At 40.8% G+C, this 15,098-nt stretch overlaps 1 protein-coding gene across 3 annotated transcripts in view; it reads left to right on the top strand.

Moving 5' to 3' along the window:
• The window catches only part of rngtt (RNA guanylyltransferase and 5'-phosphatase), a 71,831-nt gene extending 60,895 nt beyond the window's left edge, over positions 1-10,936 (top strand). The window contains exons 14-16 of one of the 3 annotated variants that reach the window (XM_041064409.1): positions 3,168-3,234; positions 9,124-9,247; positions 10,540-10,936. In XM_041064409.1, coding sequence (XP_040920343.1) covers positions 3,168-3,234; positions 9,124-9,247; positions 10,540-10,691 — 343 coding nt within the window. In that variant the 3' untranslated portion in view covers positions 10,692-10,936. Of the gene's footprint in view, positions 1-3,167; positions 3,235-3,721; positions 3,787-3,832; positions 3,888-9,123; positions 9,248-10,539 lie in introns of those variants that run through there. The other 2 variants (XM_041064411.1, XM_041064410.1) reach the window with 2 other exon arrangements.
• The last annotated feature ends 4,162 nt before the right edge of the window (positions 10,937-15,098 follow it).

Genomic DNA, 15,098 nt, shown 5'->3' with positions numbered 1-15,098 from the left:
TTGGCTCTCCACACTTGTGGACTCAAGTGTCATTACAGCATCCCAATCCGTATTTTGTGTAACGGATCCACAGTCAGTCACTTCGCCATCAGGTACTCGTCCTCTTGAGCGCTGATGTAAAAGTATCGAAGTGACGTTAAGAACAACACATGATAAATGCTTTTGAGGTTTTGGGAAATTCGTTCACAGTTTTTCCATCATCCATACCGCCCTGTTGATGGATTAGTTTCTGTTCTGATGTCGCCTTTTCACTCTTGTCAATTTTCCCCATTTTTCTTCCAGTTGCGCTTCTTGTAGTCTTAAGGTATGCGTCCATTTTTTCCATTAAGAGGATTTCACCAGTGATCCTTTGGCCGTGGTTTTACCAGTTTCTTGTAATAGGTTTTTTGTTTGCTACTAACAGTATTTCAACCAGATATCTGTCATTTCCGTTCACATTTTTGTCAAAGAAATAGTGTACCAAACAGCTCTTACAACAAACAGGTTTGTTGTAGTACTTTACATGCCTTTCCTGGTACGTGAGAGATCAACATCAATTCCACACTCACCTCAACATTTCTGGCATTTATGTAACTTCTTACTGTTTACATTTGGTGTTATAGAGAACAAATTAGAGTTTCCCAGGATGGGTGTTTGGTGTGTTTTCCACATTTTGCCAATAATCATCTGAAAATTCAATATTAAGTTTTTTTTTTCCTGCAGTTTCAATTGTAAGATGTAAAACAGTTGGCACGGCATTTTTGTAAGCTGCAGAGAAGGATTTGGATGAGAGAGACATTCATAGCACTTGTAGTGTTGTTCACAGCAAGTGGATCTGAGATGTCAGGAGAGCTCTCGCAGCATTTCAGCCCTCAGCACAAACATGAGGGATTCTGCACAACAAACATGGAGCCTGTCTTTGGACTCCAAACTCCCATGAGTGGATTTCTCTGTATGGACACAAAGATTTCTGCAGTTGGCGTCCCCAGTAACCTGGGTGTATCCAATTGGCATAATATCATGGGGACTATGTTGCCTGCATACACATTTTATGAATTTTAATATCTGATTTCACGCTGTTTTCCACATACAATAATGGCTTCTCTTGTCTAAAGGATGATCTTGGCAACATTTGATATTTCTATTTTCTCTCTAAAATAAAATCAACAATGCATTTGTCAGTGTCTCAATAATTATTTAAAGTTAACAGGATTTTTTTATAGACCAAAACCACACACCACAGTAGTTATAGCCCCAGCTTGTTTGCAGTGCCCATTACTTGATCTGCATTTATATAAATAGAGAACACTCAGAGAGAAAGCCCATCCAACACAGTATAAAACTCAATAACAAGCTCCAGATCGTTCGTGAAAACCAGACTGATACCTGTTTAAAAGCTGTTTCCATGATCCCATTTATGATCCATGTTGAGTTCTGTGGGTAAAGAGTTCCACATATTGATTTTCCGAACAGAAACAGGATTAATGAAAGGGCTCCTTACAGTTCCCCACAGACGCACCCCGAGCCACTGAGCCAGAAACTCTCAGAGGTACCAACATGCTTCCCGACCTCCTTTCCCAGTCTATGGCACTCAGCCTGAAGCCTATTTCTTCCTATTGAAGATGAATATATTGTGCACTTTATTTTTATAAATGGCTCAGTATGTGCCAAAACAGCTGGGCATTGTGGTTGTCTCATATTCAGGCCAGTACAGTAGATCTCTTCTCCAGGCGATCAGTGAAATCGAGTATATTACTCAACTGCTTAATCTGTAAAAAAAAAAAAAAAAATTTACCTATACAGAGGTGTATTTGTGCGTGATTGTTTTTTGGATTTTTTTTTTGCTTGCATGGATTCATAATTTATTTGACATATCATTCCAGCTGTTTCAGGTCTGATTGCATGCGGTTCTGAAATACGGTGACATTTAACAGCTTCTTGATTGTTTTAACAAAAAAACGCCTGTTTGAGCCTGAGTCTGTTTTTATCACTGTTCTGTGCTGTTGAGGTTTCTCATTTTAACATAATTCATTTGGCCCTACCTCAGATGAAAATTGAGGTGTAATTTAAGACAGTGGGACTATCTCAGTTAAACACATGAACCTTTAACATTCAGTGGAACATCAGCAGCTTGTGAACCAAAAGAGTCCTTTTTGGACTCTCTGATATTTACTTTCATCTGTTTCCTCATCTGTTCTGTTGCCTTTGGTAAAATCTCACTGATATGTTTCTTTTTTTTTAGAAAACCGTTTCATCATGAGTAAAATTTTCTTGTTTTGAGCCCTGCAGGTTTAGGAAAGAAGCATTTATCACACAATGCGTAAGTCAAAAGTATTAATAGCTCCAGTGACGGATCCATCTCTGTCTCCCTTGGCGTTGTAAGGTCTGTAGAGTGTCCATCACTGCATGGCTATTTGGCTCTCTTAATGTCTACTGCTGCTTCCTTCCTGCTTGTGCTAGCTATCATTACACAGGAGGGAGTTGGGGTGGTTGGAAGGACGGTCTCCGGTTTCAGCTCGAACTGAAATCTCTGAATGAGGTGCATCAGACTACGTGGTTCACCCTTCAATTTAGCTCAATAGCCCCCCTTATTTCTGTTCTAAAAATGGTGAACTAATATGAAACCAGTGCTCGTACACTCAGTCTGTGGCACACATAACGGCAGACAAAGTGTCTGGAAATAACAACGGGCACAGTGGGGGTGTTTTTGGTGGAGGGAGGTAGGGAGCAGTGTGTGATTAAGACATCTGTTGGGCGTGATCTCTTGGATGAGGCACACATGTGCACGGACACATGTTCATGGTACCGAGAGATGCACACACAAGTATATATATATATATATATGTACCCCAGTATAGTCTCAGTGAACTGCGCGGGGGGCTCACAGTCACAGAACAGTATAATGCCATGACCTCGTGTTCAGTCTCTGTATGTGTTCCACAGAATTATTATTGCATTGGACTCTGAACGTGCCCATACTGTGGTTCTCTCTGTAAGTTTAGAAACACGAAGCTGCACAGAGAGACAGAAGGGCTCAGATAGGTGTAATCTCACATCTCTGCCGTTCTGTTACTAGCTGGAAAATGGAAGAGGCGTAGTGATTTCTTTGCACCGTTGTTACCATTCAGATACTCTGGTGTTGAGATCCTGTGCTGAGGGTGTTAACCGTGATCTTTTTGTCTTTGTAGGCTGCTTCCACAGACTGTCGGCTTGCTCTACGTCGGCAACTATGACAGGCCCTTTGCAAAGATGAAGGTGAGAAAATAAATGTGTTGTTTTGTTGAATTCATCCTTGTGCCAACGAGCCAAAGCCCCTTTTGCTTTTCAAGCTTCCCTTAAACATGACACAAGATTTTAGTCTTGTGGAAAGCATATAACAAAGTGAACACCGCTGAGATTTAAAGGTATCCACCAAATATTTAGCAAAATACCTTTTTCATCTCACCTTCTCTAATGTGTTTTACTTTGTTTTATATCATGATAAATTGAACATCTGTGAGTTTTTGACTGTTGGTCTTAACAAGGAAGAACCATTAACCATCAGAAAAATGATTCAAACAGTTTAATGTTGAAATAGAGTTGGTTGAAATTTCTGTCGCTCAACAAATTGATTATTTAACTAATCATGGCAGCTCAGTCTCACCTAAGTATGTTTACTGTACCATCAGTAAGATCTCTTACTGTGGCAATGAGATTGAGTTCAAGGGTTTCCTGATTGCACATTGTCTGTGTGAATACACAGAGTCATGCTGTATGGGATCACTCACACAGTACATCATCAGACCTTTGACCTGCAGTAATGCACACAGAGTCAAGTGCACTTCATAATAACTACCATCTCATCTATATAAAGGTATTATTATGGAAATTCACTGGTCTGGAGCAGTGAAGGAGTTTAGGAGTAACAGGTTAGTAACTTTGCATTTGTTCTTCGATTTCTATCTATATGGAAATTTTGACTAAATGACACGTAGTATGTGTAGGCTTTCTAACAGTCACAGTCTTGGTTTCGACACACAGTAAATGAGTGTTTCTCTTCCCTCTGGAATTGTCACTGTTGTGCCAGATTCCCATGTATCAGCCCTGGGCTCTGTTACTGAACAAGGTAGAGTCTCTGTTTGCTGCTCGATCTCTAAGCTCCTCTCGGGGAGACAGAGCAAAAAGCTGCAGCCCTGAGGTCATCTTCTGTCGGCTTTCATGCTGCTATTTTTGTTGTGAAGCGTGTTTTACAGTCAGTCCCAAGTGCGAATATGCTAAAAAATGGTAATTGCGTGCCAGCACAGGACATGGCGACTTTGGCTGCCTGAATAATGTTCCTGATAAATCTGACATGTAGAGCCACCTCTGCACAGTCTGTGAGTGTTTGTTTGTGGCCTGCAGTGCTCTAAAACTGAGTAGTTTTGATATGCATTGCCTTTCTCATGGGCATGAGAAAAATGTCAAGATGTCAGATAGATATAATTTGAGGCACATCCAGTTTCCAGCTCTTTTGAAATCACGCAGCTACTGGAAAAAAGAAATCAAACCAACTTTTTTTGTAATTAGAAAAATGTCCTAATCTTCGTGAAAACCATGAGGCTCCTTATTGTTGTAATTCCTTACACTTTTGCTGCCTACAGGGAATTGCTAAAATTAATTTTGCAAGGGAGCTTTTGTGATAATTTATCAACTCAGCCTTTCAAAAGAGGAGCTATTGTGAAAGAGCAGGCCTTTTGAGAACCTTTTGTCTAGCTTGTGTTTTCTCTTCCAGACTTAATGAACATTTACTGAAAATGGATTAATTATGAAAAACATTTCTGTTTATTAACATCTATTAAAGATACAGTTGTTATCACGTGTATGTTTGCAAAATGTACTAATTTCATCTGCATTGTATCTCCTTAGAAAGGAAGAAATGTAATAATGTGGTCAGTCTCCTAAGTGTTGTGGCCTTCTGTTGAGCGTTTATCAGTTTTAATGACTGTGTGTTGCAACTAAAGCACATTCTACCACTGTACAGCACTGTAATCACGAAAATAACTGGTGAGATCTGGGAGCACAGCAACATCCCTAAGTATGAAGGCCAAAGCATCAGGCGGGTTGTAAATCAACTCCCAGGTTAGTCAAACTTATTTTGAAGAATGAAATTACTAGACCAGAGTGTCTGGTGTAAAGTGGCAGCTCATCTGGCTCAAAGATCAGCTTGTTTACGACCTGATCATTTGTGCTTGTTGCCCTGTTACAAACATTTTGTTTATACTTTTTAGCTAATGGTGAAAGCCATTGTGTCAACATACATTTCAGGTCAGGTAAAAGCCTATTAATGTGAAGGATTACTTCACATTCAGATGCATTTATTTATTGTTAAGTGCAAAAGTATTGGTAGTACATTAGTTTACCAATGCAAATCAGTGGGTAAGAGCTCACCCCCCCCCCCCCCCCCCCCCCTTAATTGAGTATAGAATTGTTTTAATCGACACTTGATAGAACCATCATTTGCAGGTCCTCTAATTGCTGGAGATTCCCACCCCCGAGAGCTGCCACTAATTTCCGCTCCTGATACAATCCATAGTGTCTGAGAATAAGAGGAGCTTTCAGTCATAATGGGTCCCTGCATTATTCCAGGTCTGACTTGTAGAAAAGGTAGAATTTGCTAAAGCCTGGTGGAAGTAATAGCTATTGATTCCCCATTTAGGTTTGGTTTCACAGTTTCATGCAGTCAGCTTCCTGTGCGGAGCTGCATGTGGCCTGTGAGTACATCTCATTAATCATAAATAATCTGAATGGAGCCTTACAGATGTAGTCACCAGAGACGGAGATAAGAGCAGTTCTCTGTCAAAGACCGGCAGCTTTGATGAAGCGGTGAGAGTTTGGCAGCGTGAGTTTCACCTGCTGAGTGCTGAAGTGCCTTTGACTGTTTTTACCTTCAATGATTTCACCAATTTGTACCACTCCATGCGCATCATTAAGTGATGCATATGGAGTGAGCCTGAGATCAAATGTTTTTCTGTTTAATCAACAGTAACACTTTCACATTGAAGGTTAATTAAAATATGTTAAAAAGTTTTCAAAAAGTTTTCATTTTCCGTTCATTTTTTTTGCCCACAGCTTTTGACTAATATCCGTGTGAATACTGTTAGTAACTGCACAACAAACTCAAACAAACTAATCAATTAAAAAGAAAAAGTAAAAACACAAATCTGTGGGTTGTGTACTGGAAGTCTGTGCATTTATTTTGTTTCTTGTGTCTTGCTGAACTTCTTGCTGAACGCCTGCTTTCCCGTCATTTGCCTCAGTTACACATTACTACCTCGTTTTTCTCCTCAGCTCTGATGTGACAGTCAATCTGAACGTGTGGGGTAATGATCGGTATAATGCATATTCACCAGAGATCTGACGCTGACGTCATTTACTGGGTTCGCGAGGAGTCGCTGAGTCGTTGGACTCGCGTGTTTGTTCTGTGACACAGCTATTTAAGGCCACATCTAGCTGTAATTGGTAGTAATTACGTTGTGGATAATACAGCATGTGAAGCAGCTATTTTAACTTCACAATTCACACTGTTTGCTGAGTCATTCTGTTGACTTGTGTATATTTTAGTAGGAGCTGATATTAATGGATAGAAAACATCTAATGTATTCTGTTTGAAAGCATATACTAAAGATTGAACATTACTTTTGATTTTTTTTTCCATCAGCCGTGTTGTTCCCTCTGAGGGAGTGTTTGTTCATGTTCTTACTTTTGCATCTTATATCCTATATTATTTCATCTTGTTTCTCGTTATTAAAATGGGCCCGAGTGCTGCCGTGTCTCAGACCTCAGGGCCGGTTCTGATTAAGTCTGGAATGAAACAAAGGCAGGGCCGGGAAGACAAAGCAAGCTATTCAAGGAAATTACAAACTTCGAATGTTTACTCATCCGTGTCGCTATCTCTGTGAAAGTCCTGTAATAAACTGTGGCACAGTGTCCTGGTACAACGGCCCATACGGATTCCAATATTTGACAAAGAAGCAGGTTGGCTGTCTTTGTGGTGCTCAGGCTGGTAAAAGGTCAGATGTCATAAAGTATTGTTAGTTTTTTCTCTCAGTTTTTGCTTTACTGCATGAAATAGCAGACAGAATGCTGTGCTTGTTTGGAAACTATATTCTCCAGCATTGGTCACGTTCTCCCTGTCTTTATGTTAGATTTAGATCCGGAACCAGGAATTTAGATTCCGATATTTCCTCACCAAAAACTGCTGCTTTTTCTAATGAGAAACACCTTTCGAAACCCAGTGTACCCACTCAGACTTAATAAAACCGAGGTGTTATGATGAAAAATAGGATGTGGTGATGAATATGAAACCATAATGTCAAAAAAAATCAAATAAACATAATTTTATGAGTTATTTTCTGCAGCTCTCGCAAGAATATGTTTTTGGGATGAAATAATTTTAAAATCATGAGAAATACAAGAAATAAGGATGCTCAATGAGCGCTTGCACCCTTTTCCTACTTATTCGTAGTATTCCTTAAAATAATTGAATTTAATGATAATTATAATCTTTATATTGGAATAGAAAGGCCGAGCTTGTCTCTTCTGCAATAGTTTAACACTGGCTGATGAAGAGTTTGACTGCCAAAGTCCCTGATAACTGGTGGCACACGTGTGCTGCCATAATGAGACAGATTTGGACGGATTAAGCACCAAGTGGTGATGAAAAATGGCAGCCAACATGTCACCCTTCACCAGCAGGAAGAGATCCCAGCTTGCAGCAGCGAGTCCCGCCTGCCTGTACTGCCTTTCACAGTTTTCTGGCAGCGTGCTGTGTCGAGCCTTAGGAGAGCTTAGAGATTCTGTCGCAGCTTTAGATCGTCCGCCGTTCTTCTCCAAATAAAGAGATGTCTAGTGTACAGTCGGTCTTATTAATATACTGTGTGTCTTCAAACAAAGATGTTTTGGAGTCATTTTACATTCTAATGAGTTAGGAATTAAAGTCATCATATTGAATTCAGTACCTAGAGTTTCTCTCTTTGGCATGTATTCTTTCCCTTCCTTTCCGTCTTCCTTCCTCACACACTTTCTTGCTTCCTGTGTGATCTCGACCCCCCGCTGTGAGCCCAGATGCCCCACACTCCAGGATCAGACAAGCTCTTAGTTCATATCTTTGTGACTTGCCAAACACCAACGCTTTCCTGGCAGCAGTGGTCACGCTCTGACCTTGGCTGCAGGTCACGTGTTCACACTGAACCCTAGAGGTCAGCCTCTTTGTCTACGGAGTCTCCACGCAGTCTTTCCGAGCAGCGTCTTTCTGTGAGGTCAGGGTGAAGAATCACAGACGAGCGCGTCACAGTGACTCATGTTGTTGTGCACTTGATTTCTTTAAAAGCCCCACCATTACACCATCTCAGCTGCACTTTTTGCTTCCCAGCAGCTCTAGGATTTGCATTTTCCAAGTCCTGAGAATCCTCTCAGTGAGACACAGTCCCTCGACAAATAAACAACAGATGCTCAAATGTCTTCTTTGACTCATACTTGATCTTCAGTATCGTGTGCCATTTTCATATAATTCAACAGTGTTACAGTGTGCTCAGGGAGAGCTGATTTTGTTTTCAAAGCAGAACGTGATGCAATAAGACAGTGATCCTCTGTTAGCTCAGTTAGACGAGCAGGAACTGCTGTTGCACTGTTTTGTTTCAGGGCTACATCATAGAGATACTGACGCTCGCACCTTGTGAGTATCTGTCTGCGTTTATGTTTGAATACACATCGCAGTCACCGTAGCTGTTTTTCCTCTTAGAAAATTCCATTAACTGCATTTTGACGTTGACTTCCGAGCTGCCTCAAGCTTCATTTTGACTCTTAACTGCTTTTAAAAGTGTCCATTGGTAAGTAGAAATAGCAAAAGTGAAGATGATACTGTGCAGCATATTCGTGTTTTTTTTTTTTTTTTTTAAATGTAGTCTCATGTGTCAGTCGTTCATGCAGCAAAGTCTCTGAGAGTTGTTATAACGATTGAAGTCTGTGACTCCAATAAGACGAGACAAATCTTGTGTAGACCGGACCATCACAGCTTCTGGCTGCGAGAAAATACCTCACAGTATTTCTAAAATGACACTGGTATTTCTTTCACTCTGTGTTGTGAAAGTACAGACCATCTGTGTCCTTTCATCTTTGTCTGCACAGGCCACTAAAGAGCTGAAGCAGTACGACAACAAGATCATCGAGTGCAACTTTGCCAACAACAGCTGGGTGTTCATGAGGCAGAGGGTGGACAAGAGCTTCCCCAACTCCTACGATACAGCCATGGGTGAGACGTCCAACAGTTATTTATTAATATCTCACCGTCTCCTCTAACTGTGTCTCTGTTTGAGTGAATAACAACCCGTCAGCCTTCGATTAATGGCTGATTTTATCTAATGCAATGGGCTATGTTTGAATGAGAGTATAATATGATTTACTTACTATATTTTGATGAAATGGTTTGGGGTTTTTTTTTTTTTAAGTTACTGTAAAAGTTTTTGATTTTAAAAATGTTTTGAAGGCTGGTCATCAACTCATGTAGTGGCTGAACTGCTGTTTCATTTTAAAGAGCAGAAGTAATTTTAGTTTCACAGTTCAATAAAAGAAAAATCGGTCGACTCTCTAAATTGCACAGCTGTAAAAGCTTCTTGAAACAAATGGTGAAAAACAAAGAGAGAAGATGGAGAAAGAATGCAAAAATAATAGTTTACCACAGTAATAAACCTTGTTTGTGTGGCAGTTACCTAAATGCTGACTTTACTGTGCAGTACAAGCTGGCACAATAAAGTACAAATTGAAGCAATAAAAACAAGAAGCACAAGCGAGAGAAAATACATTTAAAGAATGAACTGAATTGATAGAAGAAGATAGAAAAGATAGTCCTGAATTATTAAGCTTTAGAGCCTCAGACAGCCTGTTCTGCTGCTTTGGAGCCCGGATGGCTAAAGTACCTTTTATCGAAAATCTAGACAGATAGTGTATTTCTCCTCAGGCTGAAAACAAACACTGTGTTTTAGGAAATAGTGCATAGTCATCTACGTGTTGCTGGTGTCATACCGTGGTCTTGAATGTGCCAGTAGAGTTGTTGAAGTGGGAAAAGGCATTTTGGGCTCCTCTGATCCTCACAAGTAAAAGTCCCATTGATTTTCCTGATAGATAGTGTGAGGCGATTGAAAGTTGGAGCCCACCTACAGTTTGGATCAGGAGGAAAGTCGAGTTGTATCGTCAGCGTGTATCTGCTGGAAAATACCTGGTTCTTTCACATTGAAGTTGAGGGTGCAAACTTGTGGACGCCATTTCGAGGAAAAAGTTTAAATGATGATAAAGAATATGGAAGAACAGTTCCGGAACCATTCCTGACGGTTCGCTAAGCCCCGCCCCCCGTAGTTACGGTTGTTATGTTAGTCGAGCTTCACATTCTAGAATGCATAAACCATGTCTTTACAGGAGAAGTTATAATTCTTGAAAATACAGTACAGTGCTAAACTGACTGAGACATAAATTCTGCTGGTGGAAGAGTCTGTCATCATCTCTGTAGTAACTTCCTTCCTCCTGTGTGTTTATTCTCCCTCTGCCCAGCTGTGTGCAAAAGCATCCAGGAGCCCGTTACTAAGGAAATCCTGTTGGAGTATGTGGACCGCTGTGCTCAGAACCGGAAACACCCGCCAGACCCAGACGCTGAGCTAATGCCCCCTCCCCCTCCAAAGAGACCCAACCGGGCCATCCCGTAGCCCACCAGCTGGGCCTCCTGGACTGCTCTACAGTCACTGTGTACATCCACATCACCAGCCACATCACCCCCCTGACAGAAAACAGACATTTCAAGGCTTTCTTACCTTCAGCACATTTTCTTTTTCAGCCTGCATATGTAAAGACTCCAGAAACCTTTCATTGACTGCCTCAGCGTCAGTAATTTACCTTGTAGACTTCTTTGTAGCTTTAACTGCTGGTGTTCTTATTAAAATGAAACACATGATTCTTAGTTTATTTTTTTGTTTTCCTATTTATCTTTTTTTAAAGTCTGAGCTCATTGGTATTTATCAACAGGGACATTGTTATGGCTACAAATAACACCTGACAATGCAGACCATGTTTATGTTTTGTCAGTTAGCTCCTGTTTGTATTCAAGGAAGAGTAAACATAATCCAAGTTCACTCTCCTTTCTTAATGTGTTTAAAACAGGAAGCAACACTTCAAAAATCACAGATCTCATTTAGATTTACACAAAGCTGCATGGGTATTTGCTTCTGGGTTCGGTTAAGTTAATAGTGTTGCTGCTAATGCTTAGCCAGAGGCGTCCAAATTGATCGAAGAATTGAAGAATTAGATCAAACACATCGAGCCTGGATCTCTGTCCTTTGTTTCGTAAGATTTTGACCATAGGAAGCCCATCTGTGTGGACTTTAGATTTAAAGGCCAAATGAGTGGGTGGAGGGGTGACAACATGATTACACAGTCTCACCAAACTAATTACAAAGGAATAAAAACAGTGAAGTCAAGCTACAAATGGGTGACAAATTAAAGGAAAAAAAAACCCAACATAAAGTCTTAAAGAATCTTAAATCATTGCTCCTTGACATAAATTCTCCCGGCATCTACCCTGTTCTTTTCTGCATTTGGTGGTTTGATGATGTTGGAAAGCGCTGCCCGACATTTCGCTTAAGTTGCGTTGAGATTTGGTGATTGTCATAACGGATAATTTTCAGACTCATCAAAGCATTCAGTGATCCCTGGTGCTCTGTGGGTGGGGACGCTTACATTGTTTGTACAGCAACAAGCAACCCATACAGCTGCATTGGTCCCATCTATGTCTGCGTGTTTCAGATAGGAGAAACACTCGGTCCATCATCTTGAAATATAAGGAAATGTGTCGACTTTGCCTCTTGCTGAAGATCTCTCTCACGCAGGAATAACACATGAACCTGCATCACAACAAGCACATCCTCTTGCAGCAATTTCCAAACGCCCTTAAACACGCTCTGTTATTGTTAGCCACTGACCTCCCTGTGAAAGGCAGGAAAATGAAGATAATTTCACATCAGATTTTTAAACACGATCATCATCGTTCCTTTATTTTAATCCCATTGGAAAACCTTGTTGCCAGGGAACATTTGATTTTTTTTTCTTCTTCTTACCCTGTTGCCCACGTTGTTGCCTGTTGCTAGGAGTGTTGCCCATGTGCACTGTTGATCACCCACTGTAGTGTTTGTAGAAATGATTTACTCGGCAGCTTTCACATGCAGCAGACTTGTAACAAGAGTTGTCTGCTGCATTGAAATTCTTGGTTTGGTTCAGACTGTGTAATCAGAGTGAATATAACGCCTCCAATGGTTTTATTTATTGTTTTTTTGTTTGTTTTTTTTATGAGGAACGGTCTCTCTCTAAGCCAAGAGTGGATGATGCTACTGCAATGATTCAACGTTCATTGAATATTTCTTTTTCTGTCTTGACTAAAAAATTTGCATTTCAGAACAATTGTGCTGTGCGAGTTTGTTTGAAATCTGTGTTTCTGCGTTCCCATGCAGTAAGAAAGGTTTATTTTAAGGCTCGGGGAGTCAGAATTTTTGCTTATTTTAAGATAAGGGTGACGGCAATGGTTCGTCATGCAGCGTGGAGAATTTAGATCAGGAGTTAGGGAATAAATGTAAGTCAGTGGAGTATAACGCACAAGGGTGTAACAAATCAAGCCTGTGTGTGTGTGTGTGTGTGTATTTTTTAAGTTGCTGTCTGTTGGTGCCTGAGGCGACTGTTCTTCTTATAGCAGAGATAGATGAGATGGGCTCCCAGGGCTCTCTTCCCCTCTGGCTGCACATGAAAGCTGACTGATTCTCATCAAAGCCTCGCTCACCTTTTTGTCATGAGGTTGCTGCCGCAGAGACATCTCCACTCTCATGCAGCAGGTGCAGTATCCGCAACAGCAGACACATTTATACCTATTTTTCCCCTTCTTAAATTCCATTCACTTAAATTCATCCTTCATCCTCTGAAACTGAGCTACTGGCTGCCTGATTTAATATGAACTGAAACCTGTTTTATTCCAACCCCCCCTTTGGCATAACATCCTCTCTTTGCAGGGGTTTCTGCATCATTCTCCTCGTGAAAACACTGCCAGGATGGAGGCTCGAGAAAGCACACACAAACACATGAAAGGGCAGATCCAGGAACATCAATAATGCGCTTTCTCTGGCTGTGTTTGTGCCCCCGAGTGCTGGAGGCATGAAGGGGACCGCTGCGACGGTATGGATCTGGAAGTGTAAACACACTCGGTGCGTTTGCTTGTTGAGCACAGGTGGTGCAGCGAAGATTATGAGGCTCACTCTTTCTTGGTTCAGGTGTTGGAGGCTGGAGGACGGTGATCTCAGTGAGGATATTAAATCAGGGGAGACAATGTGCAGGCCATTATCATCTCAGTATCATCTGCATTTTGAATAATGCATTTATGGGGTTCTCTCTGTCTCTGTGATCAGAGGTGCATGGATGGGCTTTCAGTGCAGTTCAAACCAGCCTATCTACTGACATACTGTCTGTACCCATTTAAGTCATACGTGTGACGTTTTTTAGTGTCTTAAAAAAAAACAAAAAAAAAAGGCCAAAACACAAATTTTCTCACTCTTTCATGCACTTTTAAGTGTAATTTGCTCCATGATTTGATTTTTTATTTCTTTGTTAAACTAAATACGTGTCATTCTTGCACAAAGCTTCAAATTCAACAATACAAATTCTATTATTTTTCCTTTTTTTGAGGAACTTTGAAAACAAAGTTAGCACCAAGTTTTTCCAAAGATTTTGAATAGTTTGCAGGTCATTTATCGACATCCCTCTAAATTCAAGATTGTGGAAACAGCAGAGGCTGAAATCAGAGAGTCCCTTTGTTGATTCAAATCACTTCTTTCAGATCAGTTCGAAGATTCATGGTCACCGATGCTAAGGTTGTACAACAGCGAGCGAACGCAGTGAATTAATCATTCACACAGCTCAATTTTAATAACAAGCTTTGCTCTTGATAATGAAGTCAGACAGTCCTGACCTGATTACCCCGCTGAAATTAGAAATTTAATTGCATAAATTTTTCAGCTGCTGGAGTCGAGGAGGCATGGCGCCACAAATCTATTATCGCAGATTCTCCTCCTCATAAGCTCTTCTCAGGCGTGATGCCATGTGGCAACAAATGACTCCCATTTGGGGCAAATGGTGATGAAGCTGCAGCGCTGGTCCTCCGTCTCCATGAGAAGTAGCAATCAGAAGGTGGTTGTTAGTGACGGCAGACAGCCATTCTCCTGGCATCATTTGTAACAGCAGCACAGCGAGGCTGCCATTCTCATGTTAATGCACAGTGTGATCCGTTTTTCAATGAACACGATGCAAAGGTGAATCTGAGGAGGGCGTGAGACTTAAAAATACATTTATAGGAAAGCTACAGGTTACCACAGTTTGGGTTTTGTTTTCGTAGGTTCGTCCATCGGTTATAAAAACAATGGATGAAGCACTCAAACGTTTCTCTCCAGGCATAAATTGGTCCTGGCCAGATTTGTTTCCCCCAGTGGCTTTACACACCCAGAGATATTAACATAGCTAGGAATAATCTGTGTATCAGGTTGATGTCAGACTTAATAAAACTCCTCCGCAGCCAAGTGTTGTTGTTTAGTGCAAGCTGTGACTCCTAGATTGACTTTGAGGCGTAAAATCAGTGGAATTTTCCTTTACACTTTTATTTTGAAGGGCGTTCGTTGCCTCTTTCGCATCATTTACTTAGCAGCGCCTGCTCTATTAAAGCCCCAGTGACTGGATGCAGAGCGACAGGGAAATAAGCAGCAACGATTGCCTGCATTTACACTGAAAAGGTCAGGCCATTTTTTTATTGAATTTCCCTCCTTTTTTTTTTTTTTTTTTTTTTTTTTTTTTTTTTTCTTTTTCCTGAGGATGTGCCCAGCGAATGAAACACACAGCCCTGCTCCTTCAGCACGCCAGCAGTTGCTGTAATCAACATCAAATCACTTTACCAGTAAGTTTTCTGCAGTTCCACCAAGTTTGTATAAAGTCAATGATTTTTTCTGCCCGCTGGCTACCAAGGAGTAAAAACCCAGAAAATTAAAGAATGAGATGTGATTCATTCTTTTTCTTTACTCCATTACCTTTGG

Source organism: Toxotes jaculatrix, chromosome 19, assembly GCF_017976425.1.
Source record: "Toxotes jaculatrix isolate fToxJac2 chromosome 19, fToxJac2.pri, whole genome shotgun sequence".
Taxonomy (NCBI): Eukaryota; Metazoa; Chordata; class Actinopteri; family Toxotidae; genus Toxotes; species Toxotes jaculatrix.
Note: the sequence above shows the minus strand (reverse complement) of the source record. Positions and strands in the feature narration are given on the sequence as shown.